A 19877-nucleotide genomic window follows, 5' to 3' on the forward strand; every position below is an offset into this window, starting at 1 on the left:
ATTTACTTTTGCAAATACTTTAGCTAGCATCTCTGCTTTCTCTTTATTTGAAACTGCAATTTCATTTCCATTCTTTAATACTGGCATGTTAAAATTCTTGCAAATACCTCCCATCCTTCTAATCATACTCCAAATATCTGAAATCTGTATATCCCATCCAATATTATTACAGTAATTTCTCCAATAGTTTCTTTTAGCTGTTTTAATAGTTTTCCTTACTATAGCTTGTGCTTTCTTATACTTTATAAGGTCAGAGTATAAATAAGATGTTTTATAACTTCTTCACACTTTTTATTCCACCATGAAACTGACTTCCTTTTCCTAACTGTTGTTTTCTTTCCTATTATCTCTGTTGCTGTTTTATGTATAATATTACTTATTTTTTCATTATATTCTTCTATTCCATCTTCCTGGTCTTCCATTTCAATAATTCTATTACTACAAACATAACTGAATACTTCCCATTCTGCATTCTTTAATTTCCATCTTTCTAGGTTTCCTTGTTCTGCCTTTTGTATTCTAACACCAATTCTGCTTTTTACTGGATAATGATCACTCCCTACTGTTGTTTCCTTCAAAACTTTCCATGTACATATGTTTGCCATATTTTCTGATACCAATGTAAGATCTAGTACTGACTCCTGGCCATTTACAATGTTCACCCTGGTTCCTGATCCATCATTAATACACACCAGTCCATTTTCATCCAATAATTCTTCAATTACTTTACCATTAAAATCTGTATTTTTACTACCCCCATAAAGTGCTGTGACTATTAAAGTCACCACACCACACCACTTTATCCCCACTTAATTCCACCAACTCTTCTAATTTTTCTTTTTGTAATTTTTTACATGGGTTATATAAGTTGATCACCCTGACGTTACCTTTATCAGTCCAGATTTCTACCATAACAACTTCTTTTTCTTTATTACTAATTTCTCTATACCTCACTCTTTGTTCAATAAAAGTTACTAAGTTACATGTTCATAGCCTTCAATTCTAAAATCAAGATGAGGTTTTAACCATGTTTCTTGTACACAAATAACCTTTGGTTTCTGTTGTACCGGAAATGATTATTAAACACTTCCTATTCTATGTTGCCATGATCGAAGGTTGTGGCAAAGGACCCAGAAGCTATCAATAAATTGAATATTCTACTTATTAGATTGTGTTTTGTTAACGTCTACACCTACACCTACCCCAACCCTAAACCTACCCCTTACAATAATGCAAAAATAGTAATTATTGTTGTACAGTGTGAGAAAAAATGTGCTATATTGATGTGCGCATGCCCAGTAGTTTTTGCAGTATGCCAACTAGCCTTAAAGGGGTCCTATTATGCTTTTTTCACTCTCTCAACTTTAGTTAGTCTGTAATGTTGCTGTTTGAGCATAAAAAAGATCTGCAAAGTTACAAAGCTCAAAGTGCACTTCAAAAGGAGATATTTTATTGAACAGAAATCACTTTTCAAAAACTACAACGAACGACTCGTTTGGACTACAACGCATATTTTCCAGGATTTGTGATATCACAAATATTGACGAATGAGACGAGACCTGGCTGAGCTTCACTAGAGAAGGCAACGAGTGTTATCACTATGTTGGAGACACGCTAGTTTTCACAAGGCAGATGAACTTTAGAGTGGTTACAATCTTCCGGGTTTAAATCGTGCTCAAATTGATTTGATTTTGACGCAATATTTACACTGAAGCACGCAGTGGTAAGGGGCATGACATTTCCCGACCAGGCGCAGAGTGGTACCAATCACAACACACAATAGCCCAGCTAACCAATCATAACACACACCGGCCCAGCTAACCAATCACAACACACACTGGCCCAGCTAACCAATCACAGCACATTTAGTATTTCAGAAGGTGGGCCTTCATTTGATACAGGAACTATTTGAGCCGTTCATGCCAGACTGGGGAGAGAGTTGTTGTAATAATGTAAAATATGTGAAAAATTATCAGTTTTTCAAACAACCTAGTATGAGAGCCTGTTCTAGTACACCCTCAAAACAAAATCAAGACTTTGTAAAAGAGCATAATAGGACCCCTTTAACCATGATCGAATGAATGAATAAATAAATAAATACATTTACCTAAAGTCTGTCCGAATAGACGGGATATGTAAATATCGAGGATAGATTTAGAAATATATATACTGTATATATAAATATATATATATATAACAATAAATTAAGTTTAAATTTATAATTTAAAAATTAAATAAAAGAGTTTATATTTCCACAGAGTCTGCTGTGAATCATGATAGTGACAAGTTGCATGCCTGGAATGAATGGATTAAGAATGGTAATATGAAAAGCTTTCGCATGTTATGTTGCCATGTGTGATGGACTGTGTTTGCTATTTTTTTCTGATATAATATATAATGAATCAGTGCAGTATATGATTGAACATGAGCTTAATTGAGTTGGCTTACAGCAACTTGAGTTCATGTATGAAAGTATTGTCTGTGAATGGTGTATCAAAGCAGACTGGTCCTCACTCTGTTACAAACTGAGATACTGTGTGGTGTTTTTCAGGTATCAGCACAGAGACTCTTCTCATGTTAGAACAAGCTTTCTGCTCACCAGATCTTCATGCCAATGCTGATTTATATTTCCTAGAAGAAAATTCTTCTTGTTCTGTCAAGTCTCACTTGGATTGGGATTCTTCTCATGTAAATATGGTCATAATATTCTAACCTAACCTTCTTTTCTAACCTTTTTGTTGAATCCTTATATTCATCAGAAAAGCTTGTGCTAATTAAAACAGAATTTGTAAATATTAATGGTAATAGTAAGATTGCTAACATTAGTTAACTACATTAGTTAAAACAAACAGCACTTCTACAGCATATATTAATCTTAGTTAAATTTTAACATTTACTAATCTATTTTTTCAATCATAAGTTGTATTTGTTAACATTAATGCAAATAAAGAACAAATGTATTTTATTAATAGTACTCATGTTCGCTAATGTATTACCTAATGTTAACATATGAGATCTTATTGTAAGGTGTTACTATATAAACACATTTTTCACATTTTATATGATCATTTCAATTAAATAGCAACTTCATTGATTAGTCAGCTGACTTACACTTATTTTGATAACAACATTTTACAGTGGGTTGTCTATTAAGGTCACAGAACTCTGAGAAACAATCACTTGCCTGCTGGATTAATAAAACTCGAGTGAAGCCTGGTTATATAATCATGTACGATGAGTGCAAATAAAAAAGAGGTTCACTGAGATGCCTGCTCTCATATTTGGTGCTCAAGAAATGTTTCTTATTATTATCAATACTGGAAACAGTTGTGCTGCTTCATATTTTTGTGGAAACTGTGATCCACTATAACATTCATAAGTTTGGAGTAAGATTTTCTCTTTTTTTTAAGTTTCTTTTGAAATTTCTGGGGAAAAAAACTTTCTGGGGAAAAATGGTTTCCATAAAAATATGAATATGGATGCTTCAACTTTTTTCAGCATTGATAATAATAAGATATAAGAAATGTTTCTTGAGCAGCGGATATAAAGCATTGTTTGAGCAGGCATCTTATTCAGATCAAATCTGTTCTGCATATTAGAATATCTGAAGAATTAAAATGGTAAAATATATATTTTTTATTCTTTGTCAATAAACTTTAACATTACTACAAAGTGATTTTACTGCTTCTTTTATTATCAAATAAATGCAGCCTTTTAACACAACACTTTGAATCTGTTACTGTAGCTGTTATAATGAAGACAAACGTGATGAATTTGTTTTCTTGTCATTTTTAGTTGATTTGTTGGACAGAAGGGATTTCAGATGATCAATAACAGGTTTTTCTGATTGAAAATGTAAGTAAAGAATTAAACCACAGCTTGTGGTCTCAACAAAGATGTTTTCTCTGTCGATTCTGTTTCAGCACATGAAGAGGTCGCTTCTCGCTGATAATTACTGTAGCAATATGAAATGATTCGGAGCCATTCGCAGACTTTGGGTGTTTGATGTTCTACTGCAAATATCACATTAGCCAAAAGAATTGGCCTTTGTTCAGTTAATTCAAATCACCCTCTTGCATAGATTCGAAATTAGGCTATTTGTACTTTAATTTACATCTGATTGTGCTGAATTGATAAAAGAAATGAAGTTGATTTACATTTGCAAAGACTTGCTACATTTTGCCCAAAAGCCACTAAATTTCTTCTTATATTCCTAAAATCTTATTAAATCATGTACAGTAATTCTACGAAAATACTAATATTATTAAAATGGTATATTGTCAAATCTGTACTATTGTTTCTGCTGTCTGACTCATTATGGTTTACATTTCAGCTTTTGCATTTAAGATCAGATTATTTATTATAATAATCTGATTTTAAAGAAATTCATTCATTTATTATTGGATGGAACATGTTGTCCTTCAGCATTTTTTCCCTCTCTCTGATTTTTGAACCAGTTCTAAACATACAGTATATATGGAATGGAAAATTAAATCAGCTAGTTTTGAATCAGGTCATTTTAAAGTATATCAAAAATATCACTCTAATTAAACACATGCAATATAAAACGTGTGTAATATTAAAAAACACTATTTTTATATAAGTGATAGGTATTGTAGTACTTTAAACAGAGCCTATGCTATAATATAATTAATCACATGCAGCCAAACACACATACAGGTGTGAAATGATTTATGCCCATGTGTACAACAAACACTATTAGACTTGTGGACACCTTTTATGAATAACCATTACGGGGGAATTGGAACACAATTGTTCTCATTTTTCTCAAACTGCATGTTTTAGTTTTTTATTTGAGGCCTCATTCATTTTGCTCAACACATGCAGAGTGGTGCTTTAGTCCTCGCATATTGTTCGTAGCGGTGGAGGGGTGGTGCTCTGCCACAGAGCCCATCTGTGTGCTGTATGTGTGTCTGCTGCTCCATCATTAGATCAAGCCTGTTGCTTTGATAAAGCAGAAGACACACAGTGACAAGCGCTCTCTGACAGAGATGCTGCACCGCATGAGGCTTAACACTTCTGCTCTTCATGGGTAAGTGCAGTATTTTTGCAATTGTTAAAATAATGATATATGCTAATTGCATAGTTAATGCAAAATAGTTACATTAATTTATTTTCCATTTTGTATAATGGTGTATACAAGCATAAATACACTACTTTTCAATTAATCAATTCATATCAATTCTTCTCTTGGTACTGTAAATGTACTGATTTTTCATGTAGATGACAAATGTTGACATGCAGATGCAGTATACACAACACAGTAACACAGAATATACAATCAACACAATTATGTATATACAATAGTATACAACAGGGTTTTTTTTAACCTTGACAGTGAACTCTAACTGTTTACAGCTACACTGTAAACAAAATGTTTTTAAATTTTTTCCAAGATTATGGGAGTACGTCTTGCTCGAAAATAATTGAAAATTGATTTAAAGTAAATTCTAGATCTTTTTTTCAGTGTATAGACTATGAAAAGGATATTAATGTTTGTTTAGATTGAATAGCAATCAAACTGGTTAAAATGCTGAAAAATTCTGTTCTATGAAAAATGTTCAATATCCTTTGAGAAATAATTTTACTCACCATTTACTGTCTGTCCGCCTGGTAAAAAAATGTAATAATAATAATAATTTCAAAATATTCATAGATTAATAGTGTCAAACAGCAGTCATAATCAATAGAATGAGCATTCAATCTACATGAGCAAATCTTTAAAATCAGCAGTTAGCTGCTCAAATTGCAAACAAACAAACAAAAACAAATAAATAAATAAATGCAGAAATTGTTTTTAGCATTCCAGCTGGATACTTTTCTATATCTTCATTTTTGAGAATGGCTGCAGGTGGATTCTAAATTCAACTAGAAGTATATGTTATCAGTCATTAAAGCTAAACTGTAATTCATAGCTTTACATAAATAGATAAACTAGGAAATGTTATTCTAAAGTTTACTCTTTACTTTTTCCCCACATATCCTCATTATTTTGAGCTGAATAAATAAGCTTTCCATTGATGTATGGTTTGTTAGGATAGGACAATATTTGGCCGAGAGACAACTATTTGAAAATCTGAAAACTGAGGGTGCAAAAAAATCTAAATACTGATCAAATCACCTTTAAAGTTGTCCAAATGAAGTTCTTAGCAATGCATATTACTAATCAAAAATTAAGTTTGACTATATTTACAGTAGGGAATTTACAAAATATCTTCATGGAACATGATCTTTACTTAATATCCTAATGATATTTGGCATAAAAGAAAAATCAATAATTTTAACCCATACAATGCATTTTTGGCTATTGCTACAAATATACCCCAGCGATGTAAGACTGGTTTTGTGCTCCAGGGTCACATATGACTAATGCCAGACAAATTAAATTCCTTCTCTGGAGTGCTTAGAATTTATTTGTAAGGGGATCAAATATTCAATACTTTAATGAATTGCTAAACTGCTTCTTCATTTAATGGGGTGTTGTTTGGCTAAAGAAAACACGCTCCTGGCATTAGATCCCATTAGCTCACCCACCTGCTCTCTATGGGCCATGCCAGATGAGTCATAAGGCTGAAGCGCTCATTCATGGGATTTCTGTTTGCCCCTGAGTACTCACCTGCTCTCCCGATACTCTGTCATAATAGACTCTAAAAATGTAAAAATGTAATTATAATAATGATATCACATTATACGTAAGCAGAGAAAGAGGATTTCTATGGCATGTTAACCATACATCTAAAAATAACTAATTAAAAATACTCTTCCTCCTAATTGTTTTTTTAATCTTCCTACAAATAAATAAATAAATAAATGAATAAACAAATAAAAAATTTTACATATGAATTTATATACATAAAACATGACCCACAAATTTACCTGACATTAGTCTTTAAAACAGATACATTTCCACTCTAAAAAAAATCAGAGGTGGTCATATAATAGTATATGTGACATTTAATATGATTATCTCTTGTTATGTCTATCTATTTTATCAAAATATTTCATTACATTATCATTCACTCCACCTAAAGCTTCTCAGACCATAACTTAAATTTTAATAACTATTATAATAATTATAAATTATAATAAATATTTAACACATTATCTGTGAATACGAAACCCATATTGAGTAATATTTTTGTGAAAAAAATGGAAGGACTGGAAGACTGCACTAGAACAGATGCAAACCTCTAAACATGTCCCAAATTCCCACTGATTTTTCTACAAATGTTCACTATGCACCTTCATGCAGTTTAAATGCTAAAAAGCTTCTAAAGTCAAATTATGGATATCTTCATGACGTTGAACTCATCTGCTGAGGCCTGTAGAGAAATAAGCATATTTACAGCATCATAGCATCACCATGTACTAGCCATATTAGGGAAACAATAAACTAAGACCGCCCTACATGGACACAGTGGCAATGAAAGCTTATGTGATCAAGTACAAACCTTTCCTTACAAGCTTTCTAACTGATCCTCTAAGTACAAAGCGGCCCTGCTCTTTTCATGTTACGATCAGTAAATGGAGGGTTTGCTGCTGTGTGGTGTAAAGTGGCCAGTCTATTAAAGAGAGTAAAGAGGTCTGTAGTATACAAAGGCTGGCTGTGATGATAATAGTGATAATGAAACACAACCAAAATAGGAATATGCAGTGATAAAGAGAGAGAAGGTGCTGCTGCGCTGTGAGAGAGTTGTGATTTGCTCTTGTTCTTTGAAGACACACTCACAACAGTAAGCGAGGCACAGCACAAGTATTTATGTTTTGATATTTAGGCTACTTTATGCCTGCTATCTGTTTATCCAATCTTATGAAAGGCAGTTATGTTGAATCTTGCATTAGTATGAGAACTTTGGACTTTTTGTTTTGCAGTGCATGAATGCATTTGGCCAGATGAGGAATGATGCTATGGACCATTATCTTCATTTGAAAGGCACAGATGAAGAGGACTAGCATGTCTCGTCCTGTATGGAGCTCAGTTCAGATGTCCTGTTCACTCTGGCTCCTCCTTCTGTCCTCTTCTATCAGGTTTAATCCAGCTGTGTCTGAATTAGGTGAGTGTAATCTGTGTATTTTGGCTGCAAACGTGTTGCAATGTTGTTTTGCTGGATTTTATTCTGCTGAATAGGCCCATAAAAATGCATGTGTGCCATGCAAATGTTTTATACGCTTGCATAATTTGACAAAAGGCTTGCCAAAACATTGTGCTGCTCCACGTGTAACCTAGCAACGGCGGACTTCAAACTAGCCCTGCTTCCTCAAAGTGATGCCCATTTAAAATGAGATTTAATGTGCTGAAAGATACACTGAACGTATGGAATAGCTGGCTATTACTTTGTAAACAGTAAGCAAATGCTAGTGCAATATAAAATTATTTATGCTACAGATGATGCATACAGGTCATTGGGTTTTGTGACATACAGAAGACACCTGACACTACATTAAAAATTGGGATTAAAAATCTAATTTAAACAGTTTTATGATAAAACAAACAAAGTAATGTAAAGTGAATAAGACATATTTACACTTCTCTTTTTACTCATTGCTAGGTTAATTATATAATTTATGATTAATAAATAAAAAGTAATTTAAAAAAGCAAAAAATAAAATTTTCACTGAATATGTGGAAACCCATTTTATGCAAAATGCAAGAAAACACCTGTTAACATAATCATTTAATCTTGTTTTACACTCTATATTTTTTTCAGAAATTCTGGAACATCTAGCATCTAAATGAACTCTTTTTACCCAAGTCAAAAATATTATTTAATATGTCTGAATTAGCCTGATAACATTAGGGTGTATCAACAAAAGTCAATAAAAAAATCTATATATTACAATCTTATTTATTTTTTTATGCTTTATTACCATTGTTTATTTATTTTATTTCCTTGCACACTTTTCTCTTTTGCTCAGTATTTTCAGTGCTAGCTGAAGATAGAGTTGGGATTGTAAATAGCTCTCTGATGCTGCACTGCACAGTGTTTGACTCTGGCCTGAAGCCTCCTCTACCAGTGAAATGGGAGCGAGACGCTGGAGGTCTGGACAGCAGGATTCATCAGTTGGCCAATGGCTCACTTTTCTTTCCCCACTTAAAAGAGGAAGACTTTGGAAACTATTCCTGTAATGCAAAAAGAGGCAACAAACAGATTCAGACCACTGTCATGGTCAGCAAAGCATGTATGTATATTGTAAAGTTCTATTAATTAATTAAATGAAAATAAGACAGATGATGTTAAAGGGATAGTTCACCCAAAAATGAAAATTATGTCATCATTTGCTCACCGTCAAGTTGTTCCAAAAGGAAATCAATGGGAACCGAAACGGTTTCATTACCAACATACTTCAAAATATCTTTTTTATATTTTGTTCAGCAGAAAAAAGAAAGTCAAACAGGTTTGGAGCAACATGAAGGTGAGTAATTTCCTTGTTTAGGAGGACTATCCCTTTAATGGTTACACACAGAAACCTGCACACAGGATGTGTATCACAAATTGTCATTGATTGTAATTTGTTTGTTTGTAGGCCTGAAGAATGTGTTCTTTCACCCTCAGTCCATGAGAACTGAAGAGGGACAGGATGTTTTTCTTCAGTGTGTCTCTGGTGATAGTTCTCCTCCTGCTCAGATTTCATGGTTAAAAAATGGCAGAATTCTCACCAAAGGGAACCAGATTCAGGTACAGAAGTACAAAACACCCACATCTATTATCTACACACACTGTTAACCCATCAAATGAGGATTATAATTAAATAACTTACAATAAATTACAATCGAAAGCTGGTTTTAGTTTTACTATTTTTAAAAATGGATAAATCTGAAGGCTAATTTATACTTACTGAGCGAACAGACTTTGTTTAGTTCACCTAAAGTTATGACAAAATTATATATTGTTTGGTGATATTTTTACTGTTAAAGGAACAGTTGATAATTTGAGAAATGATAATTTGCTGACTTTATTTACCCTCAGGCCATCCAAGATGTATATTAGTTTGTTTCTTTATTAGAACAGATTTTAGCTTTACATCACATGCTCACCAATGGATCCTCTGTAGTGAATGGGTGCCGTCAAAATGAAAGTCCAAACAAGACAGTGCGACTACGACTAATGCATGGAGATTGTGGTTTTTGTGCAGTCAGATCCGATAACTTGTCATCAAAAGTAGAAATTATATAGGACTCTGTGATAAATTTAATAATCTTACATTGCTGAATACTAAGTATTACCTCTAGGGACAGTATGGAGGAGGGAGTCAAAGGAAGACTTCTGGCACTTTGCACATGGCTAACATCACCAACGCAGACCAAGGAGTCTATATTTGCATCACCCACAATCCTCTGCTGAATATAAGCAAAGGAAGTCAAGCAGCAACTCTGACAGTGCATGGTAAGACAGAGAGATGTACAACTCTGATATATTTTGCATATACAACTCTGACTTTCTTATTACTCAGTTACTGATATATTAATTCAAGTGTCTTTGTGTCTATTGCACAGGTTCCTATGTAGACGTAAAGATTATTGAAGGCCCCCAAAATGTCACTGTACCTGTTGAAATGGAAACTGCACTGCACTGCTTTGTTGAAGGCTTCCCCATTCCCACAGTTCAGTGGTTTAAGGATGGACATTCATTACCCAGTTCTTCTAGATGGGATCTGCAGAAGGATGGGCAACTGCTGATTTTTCAGTGAGGTTTTTCAATGGCAGATTATGAATAAACAAGTGTGCAATTACAACAACAAAATATATACATTTCTTCAAGAATAAATAGGTATAATAAAATACAGTCCTATGAAATATAATGGTCATTAATACATCTATATGTAAAAAAATACCCTTTTGGTAAATACTTACAATAAAAGACATTGTGAAAACAAGTGTGAAAATCATGTTCTTAGGAGAGTTTTGTCAGAAGATGAGGGCTTGTATCTCTGTGAAGCTCGCAATGAGAGGCAGAAAGTGATATCTGAACCAGCCTACCTCCTTCCATCAGGTACTTCCTTTTCTGATGAGTCGACTTTCATTCCAGGTGGCAGCTGTTCACACCTATCCTCTATTTAGCACATCCTTTCATCCCTTTTGACACAGTTATGGATTGGAGTTTTGTTCTTGAACCTGCCAACCTAACAGTGAGGAAGGGTGAAACTGCGACTCTTTCCTGTAGGCCTCCTCACAGCAGACCCCAAGCACAAGTGTCCTGGTTTAAGAACAACAGACTCCTCCAGACAGGACTGCATTATGCTTTTGATTATAATGGAGACCTAGTCTTCCACAGGTGTGTTGTGTGGATTTGTTTTTTTGCTACAGTTCTATCCATTTATGTACTCTGTTTTGCTAAACTGTGATGTTTGTGTATATTTGTGTGTGCATGTGCATTTTAGTTTGGATAGTATTATCTGTAAATTGAATCGTGTAATAAGAGAAATCAGTCAAAAATTTTCAAAAATGTCTCTGTCTTTCAGTGTACAAGAGACAGACAGTGGATTGTATTTCTGCACAGCTTCTAATTCCCATCTCAATAGAGCTCTCACATCGAAAAAAATCTTCCTGGATGTTCTTGGTAAGGAATTATTTGGCTTTCTTGAAAGTAACCCATAGATCTATCAGATCCTGATTTAGGTGTTGTCTGAGAAAGGTTTATGAAATCATAAACACCAGGGTTTTTGTCTACTGAAATCAGGCCCAGACAAAATCTGCCGAATGACTTTTAATAATTTGTAATAATTAATCATAGTTTATAAATTTGTTAAAAGCTGGAGCGAGTAGAGAGAGCCAGACACTTCATCTATCTTCCTCCGAGGAGGTGGATGTGATGAGTGTCGAGACAGAGGAGACTGTGGACTCGCCACCACAGTCCCTCGTGTATGGGGTGTGTTTCGTGCATTCGCCAAAATAAAATATCATTTGGCCAGCCTAGAAACAGCACGCTCGTCCTAAAAATAATTAGCTGGTTCAAGGCCCGACGTTAGGGGCTCCTTGTCGTTGCGTAATGCTATCGACGGATGCCTCTCTCACGGGCTGGGGAGCGGTCATGAGTGGCCACTCTGCCCAGGGTCTGTGGGAAGGCCATCATCTCGTTTGGCACATCAACTGCCGGGAAATGCTGGCCGTGTTTCGAGCTCTGACACACTTCCTTCCAGACCTAAGGGGGCATCATGTGTTTGTCCGCACAGACAACACATCGGTGGTCTCCTACATCAGTCGGCACGGGGGTCTGCGTTTGCGCCCCTTACTACATCCCTGCAGGCGCTACTTCATCAAAGCTGGTTTGCGCCTGGCCGGATGCACTTTTATGCTTTCTGGTGCTTACGTCACCCTGCTCGTGACGTCTTGCTGCTCCATTGGATGGATTTGACAAGTGCTTCAGAACGCGGTCACGCAAGGGCGTTCCCAAAGCGATCTCGACGCAGCGTCTCATTCCCTTGGGGAACCATGGTTACATACGTAACCTAGAGACGCTATTGTTTACCAGGTGGTGCATGTGAATTCATTTTGTTCCCAGGTTAAGAAACACAACACTCTACATTTCATCAGTGAGAACGTATGATGAAGGACATTACACATGCACAGCCTCCAACACACTGGGTCACGATCAGAAAACCATGACTCTTCAGGTTGCTGATAAATCTTCCTTTGCAAAAATAGCATACTAGCAAAAAGTACCATGCTACTAACATGCCTTTTGGACATGCACCATGATATTCTTTGAAATAAGAGGATGTATGAATACATTATTATGCTAATCATTTAGTACCATGGGTTGCTTTTTAGAAGTGATCTAACTTCAAAATAGATAATAAACTAATTCACATTTTGTGTGGCAATGTAAAGTTATGGCCTATTGAAATTGTACTACTAACACCTGCATCATAAACATCATACTATTAATGGGTACTGTGGAGCAAGTTGGTGATCTTAATTGCGCCACACACAGACATCAGCATTCAGCATGCTAAACATAACAATGGTAACAATCAAATTAATTTGATGATAAGGCTCTGGATATTACATTTTTTATTTTTTTTGCTAATTCTGACAACAAACACTGGTAACGAAACTGGCAATTTAAGCTGGAAAATAGTAAAACAAAGCAATTGCTTAATTTATTCATGCCTCAATGCACTCTGGGAATCAGCATATTATTTGTCAAGTCAAGTCACCTTTATTTAAATAGCGTTTAATACAATACAGATTGTGTCAAAGCAGCTTTACAGTATTAAACAGAAAAATAGTGTGTCAATAATGTAGGAGGACAATAGAAAACACTAAATTTTTCAGTTAAAGTCAGATCATCGATTCAGTAATGTCATCGTGCAGCTCAGTTCAGTTCAAATAGTGTCTGTGCAATCAAGCTGAAAATATTGCCATAAATTAAGTGTCCACAAATGAGCAAGCCAAAGGCGACAGTGGCAAGAAACCAAAACTCCATTGGTGACAGATATGGAGAAAATAAAAACCTTGGGAGAAACCAGGCTCAGTCAGGGGGCCAGTTCTCCTCTGGCCAGATGAAACCATAATGGTGTGGTTTAATTCCAGGCTGCAACACAGGTCAGATTGTGCAGAGGACTCGTCTGGTTCCCGTGGTCTTGTGCCGATGGCCGTCTAGGTGTCGAGGTCTCCGCAGGGGATCTGTCTCTAGGGCTCATCTAGTTGACATGGTCTCCATTAACATTCAGGGCTGTAGAGGTCATCTCTAAGTGCTGATCAATAAGAATGAAACAGACTAATATTAGCGTAGATGCCATTCTTCTTACGACGTAGCAAATACATTGGTGGTTATGGGAAGTGTTCCCAGTTCCGGTTGACCTAATTAATGCAGCCTAACAATCCTTTAATGGATTTGAATTATAGAAATGTGATAGTATATTATGTGTATGCCAGGTTAAACAGATGGGTCTTTAATTTAGATTTAAACTGACAGAGTATGTCCCGAACAATGCGCTAAATAGGAAAAGGATTTGCCACCCGCAGTTCATTTTGATATTCTAGGTACAGTATGATCAAATGGCCAGAGTTTTGAGATCGCAGAGGACGTGAAGGACCATAATGCGATAAGAGCTCGCTTAAGTACTGAGGAGCTAAACCATTCAGGGCTTTCTTTATAAGTAATTAGCAAGATTTTAAAATGTATACGATGTTTAAAAGGGAGCAAGTGCAATGTTGACAGAACTGGACTAATATGGTCATACTTCCTGGTTCTAGTAAGAGCTCTAGCTGCTGCATTTTGGACCGTTTGTAGCTGAGAATATACTCAAAATGTTAACTAAGGTAATGGTAACTAAGACTAGTTTTAAGTTATTTAGCTTTACATTATTGTGTAATTGCGGTTTGATCAGCTTAAGTTAGTGGAACATAATTTTTTTCTTTTGTTTTGATAACTTTTAATTGCCATTGTGACTCAGAAAAGTCAGGTTAACATAACTGATGTTTTTCAATTAGGCATGATGCTTATTTGCTTAATTTTTAAGGCAATGGGTTTCTTCTCTTTTTTAAGTAAAGTCAACTAATTTTCTAACTTAGATCAAATTTGACATATCTTCTTGTTTTCAGTGAAGCCAGTCATTGTTTCCTTCGTTGCATCGCTCACTGTCTCAGAGGGATCACCTGTTAGTCTACCTTGTCGAGCTGTTGGAGATTTTCCTGTCAAGTACACTTGGATTAGAACTGCATCGATACAAAATTCACCAGAACTGTCCGGTTCAAACTCTCCGGTCTCACTCCCACAACAGATACACATTGATGGTTTGTTACATATTGGACAGACTGTGGTTTTACCATATGATTTAGTTTTTTTTCTTGTAGGCCATACTTTTCGTTTTTTCAGTTTAAAATGAATTTTACAGATAATGGGACATTAGTAATCTCCAACATCCAACGGTCTGATGCAGGAGAGTATCACTGCACTGCAGAAAACAGAGTCGGTCAGGATGTGAGAAGTGTCATCATAACTGTAACTGGTGAGCAAAATGCATGAGAACTAAGATTGTTTTAGTTCTCATAGCTCCAGTCAATAAACATCAGTTTCATGTTTGCACATCTTGGTTTTATCTAACCAGTCAAATGCTCTTCCTTAAAGCTTACTCTGATGTCCCACCTGATAAGGAAGCACTGAGTAAAACGATTATGCCCACTGTGAGTTAATGCAAAATGCAGAGATAGTCATGCTGTGCCATCCGTGACATTAGCCTTATAACACGTGACTGACTCTGTCATTGTTTTGTGAGTACTTTGGCATTTTCATTAACATTCTCCACCATTTTGACCATTTTCAGTGATTTAGTTCTTTAAATTGGTTAAATAATACCTTGCAATACATGCATCTGGTAACAATCATGGATCTGAGATTAGTTGTTTTTTCCAACCTTGCAGGTTCCAGAGAGTGAGCAAGAGCTATTTATTAATTCCTTTCCTTATGGTTCAAAGCTTCTGAGTAATACAGAGACAAATGAATCCCTTCAACAAACAACTGAAGATTACACAAAGATATCCCATAAGTCCTTCTTCAATAAACAACAGGATAATAACACACCTTAGAGAATCTTCTTGATTTTTTCTCGCAAAACTAAAAAATGATGTTCTTATTCTTTTTCCCCCCCTTGGTGTGCAGTGTTTTATGCTTTTGTGGAGGACTCACCAACATACCTGAATCTTGAATCTACCCAAGACACTACAGAGTTCATTTCACTTAAGCCAAGTGGCATTAGCGTAGGAATTAATGAGAAAAACAAACAACCCATTCAAACACAAAAACCAACCCCTGTGCCTGTCAAACCTACACCATTTCCCCCACTCAAAGAGACTTTTTTACAGGATGCACGTCAACATTTCCAAATAACAGAGCAGGTCACAAAACCTCCAGTAATGAATCCAAACACAAACACGCCTTTCCCAGCAGACTTATATTCCCATACCCATCTTAAAAAAATTCAGAGCGTTTCCCTGAATAGTGCCCAGTCCTTTAGTGGACAGACTCAGACTACAGGCTTAACTTTAGTGGATGTAGAGGATCTCACTGCCTCGGCTCCCGTGGGAGAGCATCAAAATCAGAGTCAAATCATCAAGCAGTCTGGAAGTACCAAGTCATCAGTGAGGAATGACACAGACTCACTCAAGAAAAACACCTCACAGGCCCCTATGAGGACCACTGACAATAATAACAGGTTGGTGATCAAATGAATGTCTTTGTTAATGAGCTTCTCAGTTCTTTTGCCATTTATAGCAGAGAAAAAAACTAATATTTGCTAATATTAACATACATTTTTATTGTATTTATTTTTGGGGGGTACTTTTTGTTCATTGTTACAGCATAAGATCAATACATATACACCTTAGAAGTCATTTATTCACAGTAATCTTTTAAACAAAAAGCGTTATTTCCTTTCATATTTGTAAACAAATTATGATCATTCGTATTTTTTAGATATATTTCTGTGTAGGCCCTCAAATAATCATGACACTACATTTTTTAGGCATTTTTGTGTTTTATATGTAACATTGGATGGAAGACAGTTACACTGTTTTTTGCAATTTCAGAAGAAAGCGATTATTTTAGGGATTTGTATACCATTTTCTTCTTGGTTTAAATCCATGATGAGCATCGATATATATTTGACAGCTTGAAACTTGACAACTTTTTGTCAGCAGTGCCTGAGTACTTAAACATATCCTCACGAGAACGTGTGGCATGAGAAATTTTCCTTATCTGAGAAATTGCTGAAGCATGCTGAAAGTGTTTGGTTTCAGGTTGGTTCCTTCAGGCAGTGTTTTGTGTAATAATTAAAAACGAACAGAAAATTACTGACTTTTACCAAAACACATTATTGCACTGGACAGGGAAATCTGAAATGATCTTAGTATCTATATTGATTTTATGATTTAAATATGGTATAAGGATTAAAAGTGTTTTATCATGTTTCAGTGTCCTGAAATAATTCCTTTTTAATAAACTATAATGGCTTCTTTGAGTTTTTCTTATAATATTACATTATTTTCCTCAGAGAAAAGGAGAAATCCCAAACTTGGTTGCCTGTGATTGAGAAGCATGATATTCCTATTGTAGCTGGAGTTGGTGTTTCGTTGGCATTCATCTTCATTGCCATGGCCTTTTACTCTCTGGTTCAGAAAAAGGACCCTGCAGCTCTACCTACAGGGAGGGCAGGTGATATATAATTTAAATACTAAAATCAAACCTGTGATGAGTTCATAAATAATATGTTCAAGTGTATCGAAAAATGTAATATAATTGTTTTTTCTCATAGCTCTGAGGGGAATATGTGGGCCTTGTAGGCATGGAGAATGTCTTGCAATGGAAAGGACATATGATAACAAGTTAGTCTTGTTGAGAGCATAAGTAAATTGTCAACATCGCGTCAACATTGCATTAATTGAATAGTGATTTTGTAACTTTCTTAATGATGGCACATTTTAGGGCATTTGAAGATGATAATTTGATGGCTGTTATTGAGCAAAGCCCCAACACATCGGAGACAAGAGCGCTCCCAACAGAAGGCAGCCCATCCATCTTTATGATAGAGCCACCGTCTGATGATTTGCAAGACTGTGTCCAGTCCACCCAGGGCCTGCCAGTTATTGTGGAGACTCACCCAGAGCCTAGAGAAGAGGACCAGGTCTTAAACTTTGTTGTGTTTTTCACCTCTTTAACAAATTTTATTCCAAACATATGAAGGAGAATATCGTAACCTGACACTGAATGTCTCTTATGCTCACCAAGGCTGCCAGGCTTGATCAAAAATACAATAAAAAAGTAACAAAAGTCTACAACTGGTTTTTATTTAAATATATAATTTAAAATATCATTTATTTCTGTGTTGGCAAAGCTGAATTTACAGCAGCCATTAGTCCAGTCTTCAGTGTCACATGATTCTTCAGAAATAATTCTAATAGGCATTTTGGTAACAATTTACTTGAAGGGGTGTGCATAAGGCTGACATGACACCTTCATAATCATGACATGACACATGTCATGAATATGAAGGAGGTTTTATGCATGTTTATGACAACTGTCATTAAGTGTCATTCGCTCAGTTATGTCATTTTTAATGCAAATATGACATTATTTGACCTAACCCTAACCTAACCCTACCCCTACCCTTACCCCTAACCATAGCCCATAACAAAGACATCTCAAACAATGTCATCTTTGCATTAAAAATTACATAACTAAGCGAATGACTCTTAATGACAGTTGTCATAAACATGCATAAAAAACCTTCATATTCATGACATGTGTCATATCATGATTATGTTGGTGTCATGTCAGTCTTATGCACACCCCTTCAAGTAAAGTGTAACCGGCATTTCTTATTATCAGTGTGAAAAACAGTTGTGCTGCTTAATATTTTTGTGAAAACCACGATTCATTTGACCGATTCAAGATTCTTAGACGAACAGAAAGTTCAAAAGAGCAGCTTTTATTTGAAATAGAAATCTTTTGTAACATTATTAACATCTTTACTCTCACTTTTGAAAATTTAATGAATCCTTGCTGAATAAAAGTTTTTAAACTGTTTTAAACTTAAGTTTTTAATGAACAACAAAGTTATCATATGACCTAAGTGCATGTGTCATATGAACACTTTTATAGCAGCTTTTTGTCTTTTTTGGAGCTTATCAGCCCCTGGTCACCATTCACTTTCGTTTTATGGAACAAAGCAGCATGATCATTCTTCAAAGTTTCTCCTATTCTATCAAATTAATAGATTCATTTTGAAATTACTAGTTTTATTTCTACACATACAGCATTGCAGTCTTTGGGACTCCAGACATAAAGAAAGTACAGTCAGTCTGTGGGTAAATTCACAGCTATAGATAAAGAAGTAACAGTTACTTATTTTCTTTTTAACAATACTCTGTTTTTTTCCCCATTCTGAATTAGTTGGAGACTATATTTGAGGAGGGGAAGGTCACTCTCTCACCACATTCTGACATTCAGCTGCAGTGCATGGAGGACGCCCCATCACCTCCTCCAGCCAATCCAGCACCTGCCCAGGAGGAGGGCCTGCATTCTTCCCTGACCCTCCAGACCAGCGATCCCTCCTCAACTCCTGTGCGCCACAGCATCAATATCTCCCACGGTTTCTCTCCCCTCCTGCTGTCCCATTGTGTGTCCCTGGGCATGACCTCTGTGGCTGTGGATGTGCACTTCTACCCTTCAAGCCCCTCGGCAGCCAGTCATCCTCCATGCCCTGCCTTTGGACCTCCAGGCCAGCAGGTGAACACCAGGCTGGAGCACGAACTGACTGCACCCTCTGCTAGCCACAGTAAATAACAAGAGAGTGTGACAAAAGTTGAAGTCATGAGAAAGCTCGTTGTTAAATCGCTCACTTCATAGGGCTACAGGCAGTTATAAAGATGGTGCTGGTGCTTTATTCTCCCTCTATTTTTTTTCTCCCTAATTATTTTTTTAAAATGATTGTCATATTTCCTATGATGCTGGTTTAATAAAAGGCAGCATGAGCTCATATGGAGCCATGCGTTAGAATGGCTGCATCTGAATTAACTACTTTCACAGCATGTACTGAACTTGATTTGAAATGACTTTGCATGCTACATCTGCCATACTGTCAGACAGAAGAAACTAAAATATTTAAATGAATATAATCATATATGATGCGTCACACGAGAAATTCTGGTAATGTCCTTTTACTGTCTTTAACCGTAAATTATATGGCAGTTCATATTTCCGAAACCCATAGAGTTCACATTATTTGACAGTAATATTACATATAATGCAATGTTAAATCATTTAGTTTTTCACCATATATGGTAAGGTACATATATGGTTAACCCATTAACAGGTTTTTAGCATAGCACTTTTACAAACTTATTTTTTTTTATG

General features: G+C 35.7%; 1 protein-coding gene across 1 annotated transcript; it reads left to right on the forward strand.

Annotated features, from left to right (window-relative positions):
* Positions 1-7960: 7960 nt before the first annotated feature.
* LOC107587700 (neural cell adhesion molecule 1-like) lies at positions 7961-19375 on the forward strand. The gene is made up of 17 exons (XM_016275583.1): positions 7961-8075; positions 8938-9201; positions 9547-9698; positions 10253-10406; positions 10517-10706; positions 10918-11012; positions 11108-11294; positions 12522-12637; positions 14567-14761; positions 14863-14976; positions 15096-15151; positions 15389-15509; positions 15627-16179; positions 17017-17177; positions 17278-17347; positions 17448-17646; positions 18915-19375. Exons 1-17 carry the CDS (start codon positions 7961-7963, stop codon positions 19305-19307), a joined length of 3135 nt encoding a protein of 1044 aa, XP_016131069.1. The 3' UTR covers positions 19308-19375.
* Positions 19376-19877: the final 502 nt, after the last annotated feature.

The sequence above is a fragment of the Sinocyclocheilus grahami genome, unplaced genomic scaffold (assembly GCF_001515645.1).
Source record: "Sinocyclocheilus grahami isolate Dianchi unplaced genomic scaffold, SAMN03320097.WGS_v1.1 scaffold95.1, whole genome shotgun sequence".
Lineage (NCBI taxonomy): Eukaryota > Metazoa > Chordata > Actinopteri > Cypriniformes > Cyprinidae > Sinocyclocheilus > Sinocyclocheilus grahami.

Excerpts from the sequence above, each read along its gene's own strand:
- LOC107587700 (XM_016275583.1), top strand. The coding sequence starts at position 7,961 with ATGAAGAGGACTAGCATGTCTCGTCCTGTATGGAGCTCAGTTCAGATG. Across the intron at positions 12,638-14,566 it reads AACCATGACTCTTCAGGTTG|CAGTGAAGCCAGTCATTGTT; the intron begins CTGATAAATCTT and ends TCTTCTTGTTTT. Across the intron at positions 15,510-15,626 it reads AGATTACACAAAGATATCCC|TGTTTTATGCTTTTGTGGAG; the intron begins ATAAGTCCTTCT and ends CTTGGTGTGCAG.